This window comes from Anastrepha ludens, chromosome 5 (assembly GCF_028408465.1).
Source record: "Anastrepha ludens isolate Willacy chromosome 5, idAnaLude1.1, whole genome shotgun sequence".
Classification (NCBI taxonomy): Eukaryota; Metazoa; Arthropoda; class Insecta; order Diptera; family Tephritidae; genus Anastrepha; species Anastrepha ludens.
Genome location: NC_071501.1, coordinates 14,039,024 through 14,056,686, shown reverse-complemented (window position 1 = coordinate 14,056,686; position 17,663 = coordinate 14,039,024). Strand labels below are relative to the sequence as shown.

The window sequence follows — 17,663 nt, the reverse complement described above, 5'->3', positions numbered from 1 at the left end:
CCGGAACGACCCGGCCAAGAACTGTCAAACCAACAACATTCCCCGCACATGTATGCGGACTTTGTATGCTGCTACAACAACCACAACAAATGATTCATTATCACCACGTCGAGACCTTAAACCAAACAAGGGATTTACTCTTAAATTACTTTCACTTTTTCTCTCCGAGAAAATGGGGGCTGTGATAATAAGACAGCGTCAATTAGAGTTGTAAAACGCTCGTCGGTTCCGCGTACCAGTCAACCACAGTATATTTACTATTCCCTCTAAAACATCGTTTGAATAAGCTAAACTTTTTATGAAATAAATTTCAAATTCTTTGTACCATTAAAAATCATTTAACTTTATTTCATTTCTTAATTTGTTTCGTCTGTTTATTTTTTTAGTGGTTTCACAAATGAAGAATCATGTTTATTAACTTGCCTTATCGCCTATCTGTTCTGCACATTCGAAACACCTAGTGTTGAAATTTCCAAGCTACTTTCGTGTAACCAATAAGGCGACATTGGGTCGCTGCTTTAATTTTAGTACGCACTTTCTCTTGTTTGTTCGCATGTCAGGCTGCTACTTTGCTTTCCTAGTTTTTTATGTATATGTATGTATATAGATATATAGAATTTTTATTATTACTAAACATGATGCATAAGGAATTTTTAATGTGAATTTCTTTACAATTAATTATATAGGTAATTGATTACGTTCTCTTTTCTTCTCCAGCAGCAGCGTTAATGGTCCTTTGAAGTATTGAACATTTCATTTTTTATTTATTTTTTAAACCTCTTTCACAGTATTTTTTATATAGAATTTAAATGACCTTGTCAACCGACGCACAGACATAAAGGGTTGGCTCGTATTGCAATGCTGCTCCCTCGGCTGTTGCAACAGTTTTCTTTCTTCTGATGCACCAACTTTTTTAACGTACCCGAAACGAGCTTGTCCGAACATAAAATCATTTTTCTTGCACAAACGCTTGTTTGTTGTGCTAATTCAAAGAGCGCAATTACAAATACCAGATAACCCACACATGGCTTAGGGTAAATACTTTCGTTACATGCAAGATATTTTGGAAAAACTAAGTTTTGCTGGTATAGACAACGGAAAATTAATTTTTTTTTTTTGCTCAACTTGAGTAACGAAATGGGAGAAGACAATACCTAAACACACTAATACATATCTTATTATAATACAAATTGTTTTAATTTGCTTGATAATTGAAATCGGAACAGCTGAACTAGCTTGCTTTTCGATTTCGTGCCGTCTTTTCTAAATTTTTGGCTGAATTAAAAAACAAAAAACAATTATATTGCGCCCCAACGTCAATTCACGCACGTCAATTCACGTCTCCATACGGCCCTATTACGAGAAACTTTAGTATTTTTATGCCATCACTACGCAATGGACTAAATAAGTCTCTATTATTTGCTGCAATTTCAACTTATTTCTTAGCCTATTTGAAAATTTTGAATATTTTATTATGCTCCACTTGCTTGTTGTTTTTGCTCGCTGCAATGCCTACTACCCTAGCAATACATTTTACAAACATTTTTTGCACGCTTAAGGTTTGCCATTGAGCTTCCCGAGTATTTTCTCTTGCATTTCCAAGCATTTCGGGAAGAAACGATCCAATAGATTGAGCTTGCGCTCCTCCAATTGCATACGTTTGCGTGCGATTTCCAGTTGTTCGGCAAGTAAAATGTTCTTTTTACGCACCTCATTAAGGTACATTGTTTCTAAGGATTCGGCGCCGCTTTGCGATGCTACTACCATGTTATTGGCGTGAGATGTGCGCCGTCGCCGCGGTTGACCGGGTGCACCGCGTCCGAGACCCGTTGTCGGTGGCTGCATTGGTGCGCCGCTACTGCCAGTGTTGTCATTGCCAACGTTGTTATGATTATTATTGGCAGCATATTGACTATTATGCTGCATTGTGGATGATGATGATGATGAGGCAGCACCATCAACTCGCGTTGACGTTGGCGTAGACGTTGCCGCAAAATGATTTTGATTGGTAGCACCTGGATTCGGTGCGTATGTATTGCCGCTATGATCATACCCAGTTTGTTGTACATTTTGTTGCATTATTTGCTCGGGATGTTGTTGTGAGTTGGTTGTTGTAGTTGTATCAGGCGGTGGCGCCGACGACGATGTCGGAGTACGATACTGCTGGTATTGTTGTTGTTGCTGCTGCTGAAGTTGCTCCTCTAATAGTTGTTGTGGTGTTTGTAGTGTATGCAATTGTGGTTCCTCATCGTCATCATCCTGTGTTGGTGGTTGCGTACCGAAATGATTTGGCTGTGGATAATTGCCAAAATTGTGATATTCATTGGGAAACTCAGATTTTACCTCATCAATTGGATCACTGAAAAGCTCACTGGTCGTATTGAATAGTGTAGTAGTGATGCTGGGGTCAACGAGAAATTCGCTCTTTTTGCAAAATGTAAATATGTATAAGTTAGCAAATGAATTCGACATAAATGAATTCACTTCAATTTGAATTTACCTCAACTTTGATGTCAATATCTTCAGTGCTTGGCGTCACATCTAATGTTACGGCACTATTATTATTCTCCGTCGCCGATGCATTGGTTGACGCTTCTTGCGTATTGGAACTCGATGTAATACTTGTGGGCGAAAACTGCCGTGCCGCCCGATGAGGTGATGGTGGCGAAGCCACTTCACTCAAATCAATATCACGGTTATTTTCCAATGCCTCTTTCGGCACCGGGTCGGCATCTTTTGGGCGATATTGATTCTTGAGAATTTTATCGATAATGGCAAACTTTTTCCAACGCACAGCGTTCTTGTCAGACGATATCTGTTTTTTCACTTGCCTGCAAAAAAGTGGCGGAGTAAATTTTTTTACATAAATGTTTAATACTATAACAATGAATGTCCTCCTCAATACGCGTAAAACTAAAAGTTCTTGCAAGCAAACATTTACCTAAACTTTGCGCGCGTCTGATTAACCTTCGCTTGTATCTCCTCCGGTTTCACCTCAATGTTAAAACGCTCCTTCAATTCGACGGCCCACTGTGCAAAAAAAATCGTATTTTTCCCATGGCGCGTCAAACGCCAATTGTCGCGACCCCAAATTTCGAAGAAGCGGGTTTCTTCTTTTGCCGTCCAGTAGCGGCGTTGTTTCTCCTTTTTCGGGTCCAACTCACTAGACTCAGCCTCAATTTCTGCCAGCAGTGGATTCAACGTCAACTCATCGTAGTCCATCGCCGCCTCTTCCTCGGACAACATCGGACCCGGCTGGTGTGCAACTCACAATTTTCAATGGTCAAATTCACTTTCTTGCCTAATTGCAATTTGTGCTAAATTTTCTGTATAAAATTTTTTAGTTTTTGCACAACTGAACTGTCGGCAAGATAGACGCAGCGGGAGAAGCGAACGCAAAACTGACATTTATGATTCGCTGAGAAAATGTCAAAAGAGGGGATTGCACGTAATTGCATTTTAGCTTTGTTTATTAAGCATAAAAGAAGTCTCTACAAGAAAAGGTATTTGTTGGTAGAAATTTAACAGGAAATTGCAATATTCTAAGTAATACTGTACGGCAATATTTTAGTAAAGTTGTCACATAATAAGGCATTTTTTCGAGGAAAGAAAGCTAAAAAAATATTTTAGATACTCTAAGCAAACAGACTATTCTACTTAACAGAATTCTTTGATATTTGCCCCGAACTTTTAAACTATTGGCAGCACTTGTAGTTTGGTCACGTACTCAAATCAAACAAGCCGTATTTCTTTATTGAATCAGCGTAAACTGAGCGCAGGGAGTTGGTATTTCATATAAGAATCTACATAATTCTTAGTAAGTTTAGACTATGTTCAAACAGACCAATTAGATTAATTACGCTTTAAAATACGTTATTACTTTAGCAGCATACATATTTGGAGAAGGCTGTTACAGAGACAGTGTTTGGCCCGAGTCGTTGCGGTAACTTCATTAAGTTTGGAGTTCACACACATTTCTTTCGAATTTGATGTGAAAAATTGAAGAAAAACTTAGCTTATATATTGCCTTACCTCATTAAACAGACTTCACAGGGTTGCATTGAGAATCCCAAACAATTAAAGATATCAATTAGCAATAAAAAATTTTACTTTTTGTATGGTCCATGGGCTACAATTAAGGTTTAAACTGCTAAAATCCTCTTAATTGGCAATTTGGTGTCTGTTTGAATAGCATCTTACATACGTTAAACTAAAGCATAGTGGCGATACTTCCTCAAATTAAGCCTGTAAAATACAATTGATTATAGCGATAACTTTTTGCGACCAACTAAGTTTTAGTGATATTTGAGCAGGGAGAACTTTAAAAAGAAGATTGTTTAATTTGTTTTTGTCCATTAAATTGTAAATATTATTTTAAATAATTTGAGCTGTAGGTCAAAATTTAAATGACGCACACAACTAATTAATACACTATGAAAATGTGAAATATATTTTAAACTCCGGCCTAATACAAAACAAGCGGCAATCATTCCCATGGCAGCCGGATCTACATTAACGGAATGACTCGGGTTTTCCCCGACCATGGGTTGGCGCCCCAGTAAACCAGCCCTGCCTAGTGCACCGTACCTCATCATAATGGCATAATGGCAAAAAATTTAGTATATGGTATGATTTAATAGTGGAAATTCGCGATCTCCAACTGGTATTTCTGTTCTAGTGGAACTTTTTTATCACAACCTTTAGCAGATATGGATGTAGGGTCATAATATGTGCACATATAAGTAGATGATCTACTTTTTCGTGCTTAACTCCTAATCCATAATTAAAAAGCGAGATTTCCCATACAAAATTTCCTCCCAAAATCAGAGCTTATAAAATAATCCTAGATAATAAACATACTTTTTGACATTCAATCCTGTGTTTTTTGTGTGTTGAATTCATTCTTTCTTTTATTTCATTTTAAACTACATTAACAAGCAGCACTGTGGGGTTAACGAACCGCAGCCAAAATACAATGATTAAAAAGAGAATAAAACTATAATACTTTAACCTTATTTATTGTTCTGTTCTTTGATGCGAAACGTTTCGTTGAATTTGAAGATGTTCGGTTATTTTTCATTACTTCGATTATTAGCGAATATGAAGCAAGTAGTGAAATATAAGAAAGTTGAGAGAAATAAAATAGAAAACGTTTTTGTTGAAAAACTTAAAGTTTGATGTTTTTAATAAATAAATTAGCGTGATATCCTACACTGTGTAATAGATCATTGTTTTTAATAAAAAAACATTCTTTTTTTTACATTCCCATGGCAGCCGGTTCTACATTACCGGAATGACTCGGGTTTTCCCCGAGCAAGGGCTGCCGCCCCAGTAAACTAGCCCTGTCTAGTGTACCGTATCCCCGTATCATTGTTTTCACGCGTGTAAAGAAAAACGCCAAAATAAATCCCAAATAAAATAGATGCCAGCAAAGAAAACAGGTTTGTAGACATAATTCTAATAAAATGTTTGTTAGGTATTATTAAGTATGGATTTATATTACAAAAAAAGCGTGTGTCCATTAACGCTTTGTTCTCTTATTACTTTTTTTAAAATGCATGCGTATTGCTGCCATAATTTTTTGAAAGCTCAGTACTCAACATTTACGGATTTCCTCCAACTGTTTATCATTTGCAGCCAATTGCGACTTTTAATTAGCTATTCCTTCTCCTTGTGTTTTCTTCATATCGTTAATAATAATTAAACAAACCAAAAACACCAAAATATGCCACCAAAATAACTTCTATGAAGAAAAACCTTTCACCACAGTATTGGCAACTGATTGACAACTGTACCATATGTGAACGGGTAGATTAATTTTGTGGATTTATTGCTAATTAATGCATATGTAAACGCACTTTTAGGCATGTTTCACATGGATTGTGACTTCTATTACATTATCATTTCATAGATTTTTAAATATGAGATATGGCAACCTCTAATCTAACATATTGGCATTCAGTATTTTTGTGTACATTTTTGTCGGACTTTTGCGTTCTCTGCTCTTACCATTTGGAATAATTTGGGCAAATGGTTTAATATATTGTTAGTTTTACAAAAAAAGTATTCGTATTCCTGAATATTCATCAACAAATAATGATCTACTCTGACAATGAAACGGTTGACGAAAACCAACCACCAGCTTCAACCTCCGAATCAGTACCAAAACATCTTCGATCGCGTTACTGGAACAGCTTTGAGGAATTGCGTTTAGTGGAACTATGGCGTTTGCATGCCGGCGAAGTGACGACGTTGAAGAAAAACATACCCGTATTCCGTACCATATCAGAGGGTATGCGCGAGTATGGCTTCCTAGTAAATTCGCAGGAGGTGCGGCGTAAAATTAACAATTTCAAAAACAAGTACATGTAAGTACATTTTTTTTAATATAGTACTTAAACCTCTTACTAATGCACATTTCACTAAACAGCGCTGAACGACGCCGCATGGAATTAGGCGATGACAAAAGCCCCAGCGATTGGCGACTATTTCCCTTAGTGCATTGCTTGTTGGCACCGCGACAAAAGAATCAACTGCTTACACATCAACAATTAGTATATAAAAATATATTATATTTTAGAGCATCTACTAACTGACATGTTTTCTAGATTTTGGACCAACTATTCTTAAAAATACCAGTAGATTTGCTGAACAAAGAACTGCCTGTGTTGGAAACACTAAGCGATCCAACAACACAGCCACCAAAAGCAATTCTTTATACGCCTAGATCAAAGGATGTAACCTTGGTACCAACGACGCCACAAAGATTCCAGCCATATCCTAAAAGTTTCAGCCATCAATCAAGCTATTTGTTGCGACTCAGTTTTACAAAGGAAAGACTAACACAAATACGTGTAGATAACAGCATAATGTCGGATCAGCGCGACGCAGCACTAAAGCAACTAAAATTCGAGGAGAGTTCATTTAAAGCATTAGAGAGTTTCCTTATGAACTGGCAAAAGAAACACGAGTGTTTATTAGAGCGTTTATAATGCGCACAGTACAGAAATAGGTATGCTTAATAGTTTTGTTATTTTTCAATTAAGAATTTGTAACCTAATTTTGGTTGAAAACCGCTTAGAGTTTCGATATGAACTTCCGTTTTTGTCCCCCCCCTTTTTGTGGTACTCCATATTACATGCTCGACTTTTTAAGAATTACGAGCCTATCCATATTTATAATTTATCGGGGGCTTAGTCATAGCTACATAAGTGGCATCGCTGTCTCGTATGTGCGATGCGGCTGCCCTAATCTAACTTAGCCATAGCTTTATTTAAGTCGTTAAACAAGGGTTTCAGTTCTATTAACTTCGGTTATTAAAGTAATTCACGCACATAACAGTAATCCCGAGTAAGTATTTAGAAAAACATCTCCTTCTGGGCACCAATGAACACAAAAAACATAATGAAATAGTTTACAACTTTTTATTTTTACATAATCATGTAACCGTAAATTTTTCGCTTTCGCATTTTTTGTATTAAATCGATTCGTGTTTACCAGGACATTGAAATACCTAATTTATTTTTTGCTCCTATTATTTTAGGCAATAAGTATAATTACAATTCAATAAATTCAGGCCCATTCGCCATACGCAATTTAAGAAAAGGACGATGTCATTCTGAATGAATAACGAATACGTTTTTTAAATCAAGCTGTTTCCGCGGTATCTGCTGTTTGATAAGGCAAACTAGTGAAAACACTTAAACTTAATTGAACATGAATATACTTAAGTTTTGTAGTTCGAAATAAAGTAACTGTACAAACAGCTGATAGATGCTATTGTTTTATTTTATAATTTTGTTGTTGCTTATTTTGAACCATACGCACGTAGATGTGTAGTAACGCCTTTTCGATAACTACGGTCCAGTTAGTTTACGTTTACTTACTTCCACATAATTCTATTTTGGGTTTACTTAATTAAATGCCACATATGTATGTATATTTTCTAAATGCCTACGTATGAGCAAAATACAAAGGCGCCAAACAGCACGACAATAATGAGTAGTATTGCTACCCAAGCGGGTATCGTACCTAAAAAAAAAAAAAAGCGAGTAGATATTTAAATTACATATAAATAGAAATTCTAATAATCGCTTACGTCGTTGCTGCAGACTATGAATGCATACTTTATTGTCAACGGATATAGAAAGCACCGCCGCTTCGGTATCGCTTGAAATTGGCGGTCCCTCTTCGTTTGTAATGGGTAAGAATTGTAAACCGGTCACGAACATCGAATGCGCACTAGGAATGTGTAGGACGCGCTGCAATATGAAAAAAAACATTCATTGATTAGCACAAATATATAATTGGCACATTTTTGGTTATGTTTTTTTGTTACCTGCAAACTGAAAGCAATGTAGATGGAAACGGTACCCGTAAACATGCTGCCCACCGCCACAAAACGACCATCGTCACGCACAGCCAACGATGCTAGACTCTCATCGATTTGCACTGCATTCCTTAGCTGCCCGCTAATGCAGTCCCATTGCTGTAGAAAACCTCGCTGCTTACCTACCTTCCCGAAGGGATTAGTAATTGTGAAAAGTCGATATTTATCACGTTGCGCTTCGATGGTGCCATATCGACAGCGTTTATACAGATATTTGGAACCCTCTGGTGTAGCCCATTTAAGCTGGCTATGTTGTTTCATGCTCGCTAGATCCCAAACCAAACCTTTGCCATCTTTCGAAATGGTAACAACATACTTCGAGTCGGGACTAAAGTCTAAATCATCGATTTCCTTAGAATGGGAGCTGTCAAAATGAAGCAGTTCCTACACATTTAAAAAAAAAATTGCTAATAATTGATTTTCACTCACGCAACATCGCTGCACTGTATCATTTGTGGAAATGACCATACTCGCAAATGGCCATCTGTACCGCCGGTCGCCATCAAACGTCCATTTGGGCTGATGCGCACAACCCGTTGTAGCGGTTCGGATGTTAGGAAATCGGTTTGCACCGAATCGCACGCTTTAATATCAAAACGTATACGCTTCAAATTGGCATTTTTATCGGCATCTTTTTTAGAGGCACCCATAGCATGCCCATTTGGTAGATCTTGCACACCGGATCCTTGTGGTCCTGCAACTGTGGGCCGTCTACGTACACCATTTTCGTTAACTTGTTCCGCTACAGCATTACCTTTTTGTCGTTTCTCCTCCGTACCTGTTGCTGTCGCCTCATCTTGTCCTTCGTACACTATGCGCGGATTGACGAAATATAATTGACAGTGTGACTCTTGGCCTGCGCACAAATATGAACGTCGTCCATCATTGCGCACGGCAAAATTCATAACCACATTGGCCCCGGTTTCGTGTCGCACCACCTCTTCCGCACAAAAATGCGTACCATTGTGATAGATTTCGTAGATTTCCTGCCGAAAAAAAAAAAATATTTATTTCTAATTTTAATTGACAATAGGGCAATTTTTGTGGTACTCACAAAGCCATTTGCTACGCCTGTTTTAGCTGAACCACCACCGCCTGCAACCAGTACATGGCGGCTGGTCAGCATTTCAATGGCATAAAGTGGAAAATTTACTCTCGCCAACAAACCATCGCTAGGTCGTCGTGTTGGTGCCATTGCTTTTGTGTTTGTTGTCTGCCTCTACGATTTTCGCTACCAACGTAGGCTATTTAGCTGGGCTTAGAAGGTTTGTTTGGTGCACTTTGCTCCAGCTGTTTATGGCCACTCTTTCGTTGTATCGGGTACTCTTGTTGTACTAGTTGTTGTTGTTGCGTTCTTGTTTCGCCTCAGCCTCAATTTATCGGGTTTCCTTGATTGCGATTTTTCTTCTTCTTCTTGCGTACACACTTTAAAACGAGATTCGAGCCATTGAAATGATTAACTACATTCACAAGATTGACTAAATATTTGTTACACACTATTGATTATTATTCTATTTAATTAATAATTCACTACATTTATTTAGATATTCTCTCGCCGCCCAGTTCAGCTGTGAAAGTTCCACGTACTCGTATCTCTTTCTCCACTATTCTTGTTTGACGTTTAAGCAGCGCTGCCAGGTTATTAAATTAAATTAAAGAAATTCTCTTTTCAGGTTGTGTGAGAGTTTGTCTAAATTGATACCCAAGGGCCTGCGTGAATTTATAGAAAGTACTTTGGAGTGTAATTTTTTGCCTAGCCAGCAGGGATAGTAAAATATTTACCAGCGAGCATAATCAGGAAGAATACCGAAACGCTGCTTAAAGAAGGTGCACATTTAAAGTCTGCTCTAACCAATTCAAATTTTGAATTCAAGTTAAAAAGTATGCTCAAAAAGAATGAGAATTGTTGTAGCAGCATAAACATTCTCCATACATATATGGGAAATGCTGCTGAAATGACAGTCCTTGGCCGGATATAAATCCGGGTCGTTCCGGTAATGTGGAACCGACTGTCGTGGGAACGAATGAGAATTGTTCATGTACACTGCATTGCCGACACTTTTCCGTGATTTAGACATTTTCTCTATAGAGGTAACAAACTCTCACACAGCCTTATGATACTCGCGCTCACCAACTCGCCACTCACTCTTTCCACAGCCCGTAGAATACACAAAATTGAGCAGAACTTATCCCGTAAAGCACAACTGCGTTCTTTTAGTTACATATTTACACAACACATCGGTTTGTGTGTATTTGTGTTTGGTTGTATCGACACAATGTTCCCATTGATATTTTTGCATACACATTTTTTGACACAACCGCGTTAGCAGTTACAATTTTTAATTGTAACTATAATAAACCAAAGCCAAAAACCAACAAATGCAATTAGTTCATTCAACTACAATTGACATTATTGAAACTTGCTTTTAAGTTATGTTAATAAAAATTAAGCATTTTCTAAGTTTATTTTGTAAATGATTTCGAAATGTAGTGTTTGGCAACACTGTTTGGTGAGCGAGTAATCAGCTAACACGATTCTACGTAAGCAATCCAAAATCCGACGTCAACCATCTACGATACTACGGAACGGAGCGGTGGTGAGAATTCATTTACATGGGGCTCTCATTAGTTTCTTCGTATCAGCTGACACGGGCTTGCGTTTACGTTGGTGACTATGAGCTTATTGAACTTGCTAATCTTAATGTAACTAAGATCGGTCTGAAGAGCACTTATAGATAGATAAATTAAATTGGCGTATGACGTGTAAGTATGATAAAATTTAAAGACAAAATTTGAGCATAAAATCAATAAAAGCAAAATCATAACAAATATCTGCCGTTCAGAGTTGGCTTGAAGCTGTACGTTCCTCCATTTGTGGAATAACATGAAGATGCACGCCACAAATAGGAGGAGGAGCTCGGCCAAATACCCACCCCAATTATACATACATATATAATTCATGTCGATAACGGTGTCATAGTGGGGACAGCAGTGAGGACGAACTACAAAGGTGGCGCCATCAGCACATCACTACTTTGTGGCGCATTCGACATTTGAGGGATGTTAAAGTAGAAAATAATTAAATCTTTGTGTGCGTAGTTAGAGCTTTTTTAGCCAAGATTTAGATTTTACTTAGTTTTCATAGAAACTTTGGAGATTGGTAATAAGCACTCGGGATTGTCATCAGGATTGTACAAGCGATATTTTTCATCGTCCATGTTTACAAAGTTTCGGAATAACATCAAGACGTACGCCACATATAGGATAAGGAGCTCGGCGAAACACCTAACCGAAATGTCCACGCCAATTATTTATTTTATGTGTACAATGTTTTGCTTTAATTTCGCTTTGACACGTTTCCATACTTCCAACATCTGAACAAAAAATCTATTTTGTGTGGATTCACCTTGATCCCACAATTCTTGGCTTCTCAATAGCTTTCATTTATGCTTCCTCTTCCTTGTGTTTGTTTATTTTCTGTTGTTGTGTAACGGCTTCTATTATAATTATCATTCACTATGGTATAGAAATAATACATAGCTCTACTGGGACTTTCAACAAACTTCCGTGCTATATAACAGAGTCTCCTACTGAACAGCTTCTCGAAACTCATCTTTCTACCTCCTAGTTTTTCACTTGATCCGTTCCTCAACACTGACGAAAGGGCGCTAAAATAATCAGAAATAGTGGTGATTTTGAAGTGGAATTCAGAGAGTAATTTGGTTGTAATGTAAGTTCTAGAATAGTTACGAGAGAAAACTGAGCGGAAACTGTCAAAATAACCAACTTTTGTAAACGAAAATGAAACGTTCCCACGACAGTAGGTTCTACGTTACCGGAACGACCCGTATTTATATCCGGCCAAGCACTGTCACCTCAGCAGCATATCCCATATATAATATATAGTATGTATGGGCAATGTTTATGCTACCTGATTCAGGTGAAGGCGGGGCAGACGGACAGAAAGTGGTCCGTCGTCTCATCCTCTCTCCCTTGGGCCGGGCCATGGAAGTTGTCCTCAGAGCCCATTCTGGCTAAAGAGTCAGAGATCTCGTTACCCACGATACCCTCTAGTCCCAGAGCCCATGTTAGCATCAGTCTATTATGTCTACCGACATAGTTCAACCTGGATTTACAGGACTCGTCTATCCTTGAAGTGGTTGGGGGGCTGACTAAGGCCATAAGCGCAGGTGGGCTGTCGCTGCAGACACATATTGATCTGCCTCTCCATGTGTTTTCCACAACAAAGTTAAGCGCTTTTTAAAAAGCATACACCTCCGCTTGAAACACAGATGCATGCATTCCAAGAGCAAAGTGCAGTTTTATCCCGCTGGATTCCACGTAGACTTCAGAGCCGGAGCCATCCGTGAAAATGCGAAAAAAGTGTCTGTCGGACTTATTTTCTGAGTTTGACCACAGTTGAGCCTCTTGCAGCACCACATTGTATCTCTTGTCAAGCTCGACTCTGGATGGCATGGAGTTAAGGGGCATGAGGGGGATTGTTGGACCGAATTCTGTGCCTACTCTGTTGTCCAATGACAGACAGGGGCCGTACCAAATCCCATAGTGTTTCAGCCTGCAGATGGCCTTCAAGGACTCTCCTTGGATGAAAACATAAAGTGGTGGAAAGACTAATCAGAGCATCTAGTTCCGGGCTTGAAGTAGTCAGAAAAGCACCCACGGAATGTAGAAAAAGATTAGCATACATTTTGTAGTTTTGGCTGAATTTACGATTTTTTGGTGAATGAAGATTCTCTGCTAAATCTCTAGCTGCCTTAAAACTTCTTCTCTTGTAGCTTAAACCAGAGCCACTCACGGCTAGTACTCAGCTCATTTAACATTTTGATAAAATTTCTTTTACTCGAATCTGGTGTTGAAGACTACCATAACATGTTTTAATCTGGGGGAAAAAAAGATTAACATAGTAAGTAAAGATTCTCTGCTCTATTTCTTGCTCTCCAAAAAAAAAAAAACTACTTCTCTTGTACCTTGAACCAGTGCCACTAACGGCTCGGAGTGACCGAGTTTAGGTAAATGAGCGGATAGAGCGAAGCAGTGCAACTGCAACGATAATTGCATATCCAGCAGCATTATTACATACATACATACTACTATATTTTTCCTGCTAACATATGTATACTCGCATACTCAAAACCGAACTACAATGAAAATTAAAGAACAACTCGGCGTGCAGTTTGCGGTTATGGATTAACCGCAGCAGACAAATAAGCCGCTCTCAGCTATAATCTGCCACCTCCAACGGCATAGCCTCCCCAAGAATATTCAAGTATGCATGTACATATGTATATTTGTTTGTAATTGGAGTTGTAGAATTTTCGTCAGTGCCACAAAATATATGTATGTAGGTGTTACGGACCGAGACGAAACGTTGTACGCATATAAAACATACGACATTTTTATGTTCAATTTTATGCGAAAAATTCTATAAAAAACTTTAACGAACCGCTATTATTGACGGAATGGGCATGAATTAGACATGTACACCTGTTACTACGAGCGAGTAGTAAGCTATGAAGCGTTAATCTCCATCTCCTTTCAGCTGACGAGTGTACGACACTAATACAGGTTGTAAAACATGAAACAGCTTTTGTAAGCTTTACGTGCTTGCCCCACCACCAACTACTATACCAGCTTCTGGGGAGGCGGCAAGACGACTCATCCACTAAGCGCCCACCTAGACCTCCAACTCCCTAGCGGTTCATATTTGCCGGTTGCGCGCCGCTTTTATGCGCTTGCCCATTGCAGTGGCGTAAAATTTTATTCACTTTTATTTCGGTGATGGTTTGTTTTATTTTACTTTTGACTGCGATATGAGTAACGGAGCGAGTCACAAAGGGAATGCATAAAAAAGCCAATATAAATTTTGTATAACAAAAAATTTAAGCTAAATTGAAAGTAAGTAAAAATTGTTTTTTTTTTTAAGATAAAACAAGTTTTTGGAGAAATATTTAAGAGAAGTTCTATTTTTCGCTAGATGCCTTTTGCGAGTCATATCTCACAATGTGTACAACGCATCGGGTTGTTATTGTTGTAGCAGCAAAAACATTTCCCCTAAATGTATGGGGAGCGCTGCTGGAGTGACAGTCCTTGACTAGGTATATAGTAAATGCGGGTCGTTTCGGTAAAGTAGAAGTAGAAGAAGTCGGGGGAACGCAGAAATTCGTATTCGTGGTTTAAAGGTGACTCAGGCGACTTCAGAAAAAGTTATCTGGTTGCTTTGCGTTTGGTGTGGCCAGTAGTGTTTTACGGCGCCACAAAATGGAGCTCAGAGTCGGAGTAAAAAACATTGTGCTGTATGCACCCAACGCATCATCGAATGCCACAGCGAAGTGGTGGTTCCAACGATTTCATTCTGGTGGATGTAGTGGTGCAAGACGAAGGACTTTTTGAAACGAGTTGCGAGTCTTTGTTCAATCGGAAAGAAGTCGATCTATTTTTGAAACTGATGAAACGACAGATGAACCAAACCGTGGTCAAATAGTGATGAGACGGCAGTAACGATCGTTAAACCCGGTTAAGCAGACAATATCGTTTTACTGTCCAATTGGAGGCTTGGAAGAAAAATATCTACTATGATTTGCTTCCATTGGATCAAATACTCAATTCGGACATCTACTGCCACCAACTGACCAGATTGAAGCGGAAGATCGACCAAAATTTTTTGAATAGGATAGTTGTGATCCATGAATACAATGTAAGGCTGCCGTTGAAGGACGCGCCAGAAGGACAGACCTGTAGTAACCCATGGTTGCAAAACTGGTTTGAAGAAAGGCCTGTGAAAATGGCTGGTTCGGGCCGTTCATCAATTTTTGAGCCATCGTCATAACAACCAGAAAATGGTTTTATTTATGTAGATTTGAAATTTTTTATTTTCCAAATCCCTAGGTGCATATGCGCTACAGTTATGTGAAATTTCTGATGGCTCTAACACTAACTCTGAGCAAGGCTCTAAGTGAAAGGTAATAGAGGTAGTCGAGAATAAACTTTGCGCTTGGAGAGTACCTCTCGTAGTCCAAAGTCGCTGCATTAGCAATTTTTAAGTTCATTGACTTCTTCTTCTTCTTAATTGGCGCGATAACCGCTTACGCGATCATAGCCGAGTTTGACAAAGCGCGCCAGTCGTTATTTCTCATGCTACCCGGTGCCAGTGTCTCCAACACACACAGTGAAACCAAGTCGTTCTCCTCCTGATCTTTCCAACGCAGAGGTAGCCTTCCTCTGCTACCATCAGCTGGTAACGCATCGAATACTTTCAGATCCGGAGCATTGGCATCCATTCGGCCGACATAACCCAGCCAACAAAGCCGCTGGAACTTTATGTATTCGCTGCGGTGTGGTCGTCAAGCTCATATAGCTCCTCATTATTCCATCGCCTGCGATATTTAGAGCATTTGGGAAGAGATGGCTCGAACCGTGCTTTCTTCGAAACGAAACCACCAATAGCCAAGTCTCTCTCTCTCGAAGTAAGTAGGTGAATTTTTAGTTCAGTTGTGAATGAAAAGTATCAAAGTAATGCAAAGAACTTCGTTTGTGCGACCAACGGCATAAGAGCTAAAGCTGAAAGAGATGTCAGCGAGCGTAAACTCCGTTTTGCATATTCGAGCCATCATGAAGAAAATTTAGGCCAAATTACACGAAAGAGTCTTTAGGTCATCTTGGTCTAGCTCATCTAAAGGTAGGCCCAGGAAACTTGCTGTTTGGACAGGTTGGGTCCAAAGGGAGAGGGGTGTTAGATGAGGGGATCTTAAAGGGCATGTGAAAAGGTGACTCGTGTTGTTGTTGTTATTGTTGTTGTAGTAGCATAAACATTCCCCGTGCATATACGAGGAATGCTGCTGAAGTGACAGTCCTTGGCCGGATATAAATCCGGGTGGTTCTGGTTACGTATAACCGACTGTCGTGGGAACGGTGACTAGTGTCGTGCGGGGTGCCTTCACATACAGGACCGGTATTCGGTGGTCGGGAGCTTAAGAAAGGTGCTTATGGTCTCCCGATGAATGTCGTTTATTGTCTGTCTAAGCATTGTCTGGTCCAGTAAAATGTGTTTAGACCCCTTCTGAAGCTTGAGAAACTGGTAGTGCAGCTCAAAAAGAGACCTCATGTACGAGTTGATAATTTAGGAAGGGAATTGGTATCGTTCTAACAAGCTTTTTGAAACTCTCTTTGAAGCTCTTTGATCATCGGTCACCGTCTAAAGGACTGGCTTTGTCGCCTGCTCTTTCATAAATGAATCTAAAGGTTGCAAATTCAACAGAGCATAAATGGTGATATTTGTTGCTGTCTCCCTAGTCCTTGATATTCTACATAGCGTAGAAGCCGTGATTCAACGCCAGCACGCCACGATTTTATACGCGTTCGTTGGCCTTATTAAAGGTATGTTTGTGCAGCCAGAGTATTCCAATTAATAAACGATGGGCAATAAATAAATTTATTTCTTGTAATTATTATGTCTCTACTACTCATTCATTCTCCATTTTTTCGGATGCATTCGTAACTCGAGTAATGAAATGAGTAAAAAAGAAAAAATTCTTCAACCATATAAGGGCATGCAAGTGTCTGAATCATACGAAGCTTCCTCTTAGGGAGTCACGAAAAAAAATTAATAAGAACAATAATAAAAGAAAATAAAAAAAGTTTGATGCCAGAAAAGAGTTCACCAGTCGCTTGCCTACTTCGTTTGTGCAACCAGCGTACACAACTGCAATCAACTACGCGCTGCCCACACAGCTTTGAACTTTGAGCATCCATTCAATGACATTCAGGCAGTGAACAAGTTGGGGCGAGCGCCATATATGGTGGGTTGTCACCAAAAGAGTCGTCGAAACGCGAATAGCAACAAGTTAACAATTTTATTTTTTGACGCATATTTCTTAACTGCTTTCGAGATGTGAGTGCGCACACAAAGAGGAAATGCGCTGAGATGACAATCACAAAGAACTTCAATTGGAGCGGCTGCGTGGTTGGAGTTAAATTCGTATGCTCAACATTTTATTTACTTAATTCATATGCCCTGTTGTATTATATAGTATTTTTTTAGTATTGCATATTCTTTTTTTTAAATAATAATTTTATTAATTTTTTAGTAATGTTGCCTGTTAGGTTAGGTTAAAAGGCTGCCCTAGTTTGGGGCTCACTTGGACAAATGTTTCAAATTGGTCCTTTGTGACGCCATACAGGGGAGAGGAAAAAGGAGAAGGGAAGAAAGAAGGAGCCTTGGGATTAGAGGATGATGGCCACGCTCTTACGACGACGT

The 17,663-nt window shown here is 39.0% G+C and overlaps 3 protein-coding genes across 6 annotated transcripts; 1 reads left to right on the top strand and 2 right to left on the bottom strand.

Annotated features, from left to right (window-relative positions):
• Positions 1–321: 321 nt before the first annotated feature.
• LOC128863809 (cAMP-dependent protein kinase catalytic subunit) lies at positions 322–3,396 on the bottom strand. Of its 2 annotated transcripts, XM_054103168.1 has the most exons (4): positions 2,942–3,396; positions 2,501–2,831; positions 2,344–2,424; positions 322–2,259 (listed from the first exon to the last, which is right to left on the bottom strand). In XM_054103168.1, exons 1-4 carry the CDS (start codon positions 3,244–3,246, stop codon positions 1,555–1,557), a joined length of 1,422 nt encoding a protein of 473 aa, XP_053959143.1. In that variant the 5' UTR covers positions 3,247–3,396; the 3' UTR covers positions 322–1,554. The 2 variants fall into 2 exon arrangements, with proteins under 2 accessions (XP_053959143.1, XP_053959142.1); XM_054103167.1 differs by having other exon boundaries at positions 322–2,424; positions 2,942–3,394.
• A 2,552-nt stretch (positions 3,397–5,948) lies between these two features.
• LOC128863389 (uncharacterized) lies at positions 5,949–7,772 on the top strand. 2 transcript variants are annotated; one of them, XM_054102523.1, is made up of 4 exons: positions 5,949–6,368; positions 6,431–6,554; positions 6,609–7,012; positions 7,544–7,772. In XM_054102523.1, the coding sequence occupies exons 1-3, from the start codon at positions 6,097–6,099 to the stop codon at positions 6,990–6,992; spliced, it is 780 nt and encodes a 259-aa protein (XP_053958498.1). In that variant the 5' UTR covers positions 5,949–6,096; the 3' UTR covers positions 6,993–7,012; positions 7,544–7,772. The 2 variants fall into 2 exon arrangements, with proteins under 2 accessions (XP_053958498.1, XP_053958497.1); XM_054102522.1 differs by having other exon boundaries at positions 6,609–7,772.
• Positions 7,110–10,006, bottom strand: LOC128863388 (prolactin regulatory element-binding protein). 2 transcript variants are annotated; one of them, XM_054102521.1, is made up of 6 exons: positions 9,444–10,006; positions 9,144–9,375; positions 8,819–9,083; positions 8,339–8,753; positions 8,099–8,261; positions 7,110–8,031 (listed from the first exon to the last, which is right to left on the bottom strand). In XM_054102521.1, exons 1-6 carry the CDS (start codon positions 9,582–9,584, stop codon positions 7,946–7,948), a joined length of 1,302 nt encoding a protein of 433 aa, XP_053958496.1. In that variant the 5' UTR covers positions 9,585–10,006; the 3' UTR covers positions 7,110–7,945. The 2 variants fall into 2 exon arrangements, with proteins under 2 accessions (XP_053958496.1, XP_053958495.1); XM_054102520.1 differs by having other exon boundaries at positions 8,819–9,375.
• Between the last annotated feature and the right edge of the window lie 7,657 nt (positions 10,007–17,663).

Coding starts and splice junctions, on each gene's coding strand:
- LOC128863809 (XM_054103167.1), bottom strand. CDS start 3,246: ATGTTGTCCGAGGAAGAGGCGGCGATGGACTACGATGAGTTGACGTTG. Junction 2,832..2,941: donor CAGACGCGCGCAAAGTTTAG/GTAAATGTTTGC, acceptor ACTTTTTTGCAG/GCAAGTGAAAAAACAGATAT. Junction 2,425..2,500: donor ATATTGACATCAAAGTTGAG/GTAAATTCAAAT, acceptor TTTTGCAAAAAG/AGCGAATTTCTCGTTGACCC.
- LOC128863389 (XM_054102523.1), top strand. CDS start 6,097: ATGATCTACTCTGACAATGAAACGGTTGACGAAAACCAACCACCAGCT. Junction 6,369..6,430: donor AATTTCAAAAACAAGTACAT/GTAAGTACATTT, acceptor TTCACTAAACAG/CGCTGAACGACGCCGCATGG. Junction 6,555..6,608: donor TGCTTACACATCAACAATTA/GTATATAAAAAT, acceptor CATGTTTTCTAG/ATTTTGGACCAACTATTCTT.
- LOC128863388 (XM_054102520.1), bottom strand. CDS start 9,584: ATGGCACCAACACGACGACCTAGCGATGGTTTGTTGGCGAGAGTAAAT. Junction 9,376..9,443: donor CAGGCGTAGCAAATGGCTTT/GTGAGTACCACA, acceptor TTTTTTCGGCAG/GAAATCTACGAAATCTATCA. Junction 8,262..8,338: donor ACATTGCTTTCAGTTTGCAG/GTAACAAAAAAA, acceptor TTCATATTGCAG/CGCGTCCTACACATTCCTAG.